Here is a 5,820-nt window from a genome sequence, read left to right as displayed (position 1 = left end):
AATCATGGGGAGATACGGTAGACTATTTTCTAGGTCATTAACGATATTCAGTTTCGAAATGTACATGACTAAAGGAACAGTCTGGAACAACTCTCAAAGTAATCAGGGGGAGATGCCGACATCATGGGGAGGATCCAATGATATGATGCGACGTATTTTACTTTGAAATTGAAGCTGTGTTGTACTCTTTTTCCCTTCAATCGAGAATAGTTTTTCCCACATGGTTTTGTCACTCGACAAGGTTTTTAGGGAGACAACACTAAAAACATCAAGTATGTTGAACGTTTCAGACATAAAGATCGCGTTGATATTACTGAAAATATCTGAATCAAAGAAATGAAATGCGATAGTCTATTGAGCAACGTAACTTCCAAAATCAACAACATTGTCTTATAAACATTCAAATTACTAAAGTAATGTGTGACAAATTCCTTTTGACTGCATTAGACTAATGAAAATTTTCTGACATCAGGGGGAGCTTCTAATGGTGTGTTGAACTCTTTTTCTAATGAGACAACAACAAACACATGAAACGTAATTTCCTAGCTAAGGCTATTGTCTTTCCCACGTAGATTTTCTGCCTTAGAAATTGTGAAGCAACTAGTCAACTTCAACGGAGCAAAGTGATCATATGCAATAGATTACCTTTACTTGCATCTGTCACGTTGTACTCTTTTTCCTTCGTCAAGGTTTTATCCCACTGCTTTTCCTTGTCCAGGTTTTGATTAAGCAACGTATACGCATCCAACTATGTTTTAATTTTAATTAATATTGTACTCTTTTTCTTTAGTTCAGGTTTTGTCCCTTTGGGTTTCCCTGACAAAGTTTTAACGAGGCAATTAACTTAGGCGCGTCGATCTTTGAAGATCGTATTGCTTGTGATGAACTACATGTAAAATACGAGACAACATGTGAAGTACTACATGTGAATAGTTGTACCAAGGTTTTGTCCCACTGGGTTTTTTCTTGTCAAAGTTTTAATGAGGCAATTTATTTCTCCACAAGTCATCAAGGAAAGAACGGCATTTGAAGAACTACATTCGAAGCACTATATGTGAAGCACATCATGTGAAGTTCTGTTGGACCGCACAAGGGGGAGTGTTGTAGGGCCTACGGCTCATAGATGTGCGTCCCAACTAGGATTTGCCTTTCCATGTATATATATGTTACTGTATCCATGTAACCTTACTACTCATATCAATAATAAACTCTCTGTCTTTTATCTTTCCCTATTATTCTACTACAACACAACCGACTTTTTTTTTGTTATTTATAAGCCTAATTTTGCTTATTTGCACTTTCTAATATTTTTTTGTAACCCCAAAGTAAATTTTTGCACCCCATTTCGGAATTCTTGGCTCCTCCCCTGATCTTATCACCATCAACTCACGGTAAGAAAATCAAAAGTATTCGTTACACAAATGTATCTTAAAAATCAAGAAAAAGTTTAGAAAGATTGGCTGATGCGCATTGGTGTGGTATAAAATCGATTAGGGAAAGCAGCAAAAAACAAGGTTTCTCTTAAATGTAGCCCTTTCTTTTGTTAATCATAGCCCAAAATATTTAAGTTAAAATGAAAAACCAAAGTTACCAAACGAGTTAATTTTTTAACTAATACTTCTTCCCTAGAATTAAAATATTGATCCTATTTTATTTTTTTGATCCAAACTAAATTACATTTCAATTTCTTTGTAATCATTCTCTCATTATTCTACAAATCACCCTATTATAAACCTTAATTTTTTACTTTTCCTCAAAAAAAAAAAAAAACTAAACCAAACTTTTCACCTTATTTTTCCAAATCATGATTATCAATTGAGGTTATATATTCTAGCTAACTATTCCTTTAAAACTTCTCCACAACAATATCAATCGAAAAAAAAAATGAAATCAACTAGCTTTTTGATTCTTTTCCTAAAATCAATTTTCTAAAACTCCATAAACATTATTATTCTATAAAAAAAATTCACAAAATTGGTTAAAAAGAAAAAAAACAATAATTCTTGGGTGAAAAAGACATGTAAAATTTGATATTGTTTAAATGGATGAGAATGTAAAAATAGCCACGATGCAAACAGTTTCATCCTACCCATTTTCAAATACTTTTTCTTATTTTTAATTTACATCAGGATGCATCCAGTTTCATCCTCGCTCTTCTTTAAGTTTAAGCCAAGATGAATCCAGTTTCATTCTTGCTATTTTTTTGGTGTCCATTTTACCCATACTAATTTTTACTCGTCTATTTGAACCATGTTTTAAAAATATTTGGACAAATGACCAATTTTCCGAAAAAAATTCTAATATGATTTTCTTTTTTCTCAATCATGATTACATAAAACAGGGTATTCTAAGATCATCAATTATATATGCTACAAATATTACATAAATCTAACTATAAAAATTACATGATTAACTTTATTTTATTTTTTTGATTTAGGAATTTTGATAATTTAGTATGTGCTATAAATAAAAATTATTTATAAGTTTATGGGTTATGTTAATAATTACAAGAACCCGTTTGGTTGAATTAATGACTTATTTTATATGGGTTATAATTAATAAAAACATAGGCTATATTTAAGAGTTGCTCTTCACCATCCTAGTGCTGCCTTCTTCTTAATATTTTCTTTTGTTTTTTCTGAAAAAGTCACTTGTACCTTTCATGTGGAAATTAACCAATTTTTGATTGTCAATTTTCAGAACTCCATCTTATATTTTCAACCATTGGCTGAGAAGTGATTATGTGCTCGAATGGGTTTTCCAGGAAGCACTGGGGAGGTCAATAAAGAATTCCTTCATAAAATTCTCCGAACTTTCACCGGGGACAAACTTTCCGGCCGGGATAAAGTATTTTCTGATATACACTATACCCCAGCATACACATAAGAAAAACACAATAAAGCCGGATATAGCATGGGGTGACCTTAATTGTTCCCACGAGCTTCTTGCTTTTCTCCCGTGGGCTGATGATATGTGACACTGCTCAACAGCAACCCCCACGGTCAACAACTTTATTACTACCAACTTTTTTAATTAATTCTTAGGTCATGGGGGGACTTATTCTTTGGTCATGGACTTATTGGGGACTTTATACTTTTCTTGTTCTTAATCTGCATCCTTTAGGCACACGAACGATCAGCCAGTCTTAGCTGCATGCACTTATAAATACACCATAAAATTTGAAGAGATTTCAATACACACAAACACAATTCCGAAGCCAAAACAAACATAGTCTTCTCTTCTTGAGAAATATACAGCAAAAATCTCATATCTAATGGGTACTTTAGATGCAAAACCAGCTGCTGAAACACAAGAAGTTTCCATCAAAGATCAAGCTCAACTATGGAATATAATCTATGGTTTTGCTGATTCTCTTGTTCTTCGCTGCGCTGTGGAGATTGGAATTGCGGATATTATCAAAAACAATGATGGGGCAATCACACTTGCACAACTTGCTTCAAAACTCCCAATTACAAATGTCAGTTCTGATTACTTGTACAGAATTGTAAGATACTTGGTACACCTTAATATCTTAGAACAAGAAACATGTAACGGCGGAGTTGAGAAGGTTTACTCGCTTAAACCGGTTGGTACGCTACTTTTAAGAGATGCAGAAAGAAGTATGGTGCCGATGATATTAGGCATGACTCAAAAAGATTTCATGGTTTCATGGCATTTCATGAAAGAAGGTTTAGGAAATGGAAGTACGACTGCATTTGAGAAAGGAATGGGAATGGATATATGGAAGTATCTAGAAGGTAACCCTGATCAAAGCCAGTTGTTTAATGAAGGAATGGCTGGAGAAACAAGACTGTTAACTAAAACTCTAATTGAAGATTGTAGAGATACTTTTCAAGGTTTGGATTCTCTGGTTGATATTGGTGGAGGAAATGGTACAACAATTAAGGCAATCTATGAAGCTTTTCCTCATATCAAATGTACACTTTATGATCTACCACATGTTGTTGCCAACTCTCATGATCTCCCTAAAATCGAAAAAGTTCCCGGTGATATGTTCAAGTCTGTTCCCAGTGCTCAGGCTATCTTACTCAAGGTGAGACTTCTAACTTGACTTCTAACTACTATATATTTTAGAGATGTCGACCTTTATTCTAAAGACTCTTTTTCTAAAGGATGGATTAGAAATGTCGACCTTTTTTCTAAAGACTCTTTATCTGAAGGACGGAATGTCTTTTTCTTTTGAATTGTAAAACAGTTGATTTTGCACGACTGGACTAATGAGGAGTGTGTCAACATCTTAAAGAAGTGCAAAGAAGCAATACCGAAAGAGACGGGGAAAGTGATTATAGTGGATGTAGCGCTTGAAGAAGAATCCAACCATGAACTTACAAAGACAAGATTGATTCTTGATATTGACATGTTGGTAAATACCGGTGGTAGAGAGAGAACTGCAGATGATTGGGAAAATTTGCTCAAACGTGCAGGCTTTCGGTCTCATAGGATAAGACCCATTCGCGCAATTCAGTCTGTCATCGAAGCCTTCCCTTAGTAAAAGCTCTAAGGAGTATTTTGCTTCTTTCTCAGCGAACCATATGCAGGCACTTGTCAACATAAGCCATCTTCAATTGAGGCCATAGTATTTTGCTTTCTATCCTATTTTTTTTTTTTTTTTTGGTTTGTTTGTTTTTGTTTTTGTTTTTCTTTCACTACAAAAAAAAAAAGGTTCTAGGGACGGCCACTTCTCAAAAAACCGTCCCTAGAAAGGAGCAGTTGGGACACTCCAACTTAGCCGTCCCTAGTGTGTGTATTTGGGACGGCTGGCAAAAAACCATCTCAATTATTTCATTAACTAGTTTGTCACCCGTGCTACGCACGAGTTTGGTTCTTGCTTATGAAATAATTTTATTATAATAATTTAATAAAACAGATAAAATTTCATAAAATATTACAGAACACTATTAAAAGTTCAATCAACACTTGAATAATTTAGAAGTTATGCTCGTCCAAACAGGGGCGGAGCCAGCCCATTCCAAGGGTGTACACTTGCATCTCCTGCCCAGATGGCTCCAAAGCCTACGTAGGCCCAATAGGAAGTTTTTTCTATATTTTAAGCCTAATTTTGCATTTTTGCACCCCCTAAAGAATTTTTTTTGCACCCCAAAGCCAGTTTTACACCTATATAACAAATTTTTTGGCTGCACCCCTATGTCCAATCTCTTTTCAAAATTTGATATTCCATAAGTTTTTGGAGCTATATTTTTGTTCCTTTTCTTTTTTATGTACTTTTCCTCTTTTGGTCCACCAATCATTATATGCCCCTTTTGTGCGATACATGATAGAATCTTATTAAGAAACTTGATTTTAATACATTCTCCCATCTCAATTATGCCATATGATTTTGTTGGTGTTTTATTGTGATATAATTGATATCTAGCAACGGTTTTTTTTCGATAGCTTCATAATATTCTTTTGATTTTCCATTTTTCTACACAAACCAGAAAATATTTTACGTGCACACATATACCCCCTTTGGTCCTGATGTAATTCCTAACAAATCATGGATGGATCAAATTATTATCATGAGTGATATAGTCATCGAATATATATATATATAGCTGTATGAAATTATGAATTGTGTTGGATAAAAATATCAAGAAACAACATAAAAACTAATTTTTTTCCATCTCCTTTGTTATTAGTGGAGTTGAGAGAGTGAGTAAAACATGCACCCAGCGTCAGCCCGTTGTCGAACGTTTCTTTGTACCTCGAAAAAAGACTTCTCTCCATTCATACATCAAATAGATAGTGCCTTATTTAAGAAATAAGAAAAATATCTTAATAGCAACTTCTGTATCTATT

The 5,820-nt window shown here is 34.1% G+C and overlaps 1 protein-coding gene across 1 annotated transcript; it reads left to right on the top strand.

Annotated features, from left to right (window-relative positions):
- Window positions 1-3,185: 3,185 nt before the first annotated feature.
- Window positions 3,186-4,899, top strand: LOC113326743 (3'-hydroxy-N-methyl-(S)-coclaurine 4'-O-methyltransferase 2-like). The gene is made up of 2 exons (XM_026574401.1): window positions 3,186-4,054; window positions 4,217-4,899. The coding sequence occupies exons 1-2, from the start codon at window positions 3,275-3,277 to the stop codon at window positions 4,508-4,510; spliced, it is 1,074 nt and encodes a 357-aa protein (XP_026430186.1). The 5' UTR covers window positions 3,186-3,274; the 3' UTR covers window positions 4,511-4,899.
- The last annotated feature ends 921 nt before the right edge of the window (window positions 4,900-5,820 follow it).

Source organism: Papaver somniferum, unplaced genomic scaffold (genome assembly GCF_003573695.1).
Source record: "Papaver somniferum cultivar HN1 unplaced genomic scaffold, ASM357369v1 unplaced-scaffold_10, whole genome shotgun sequence".
In the NCBI taxonomy this organism is placed as follows: Eukaryota; Viridiplantae; Streptophyta; class Magnoliopsida; order Ranunculales; family Papaveraceae; genus Papaver; species Papaver somniferum.
The sequence above is the reverse complement of the archived record's forward strand: the minus strand, read 5'-3'. Positions and strand labels throughout refer to the sequence as shown.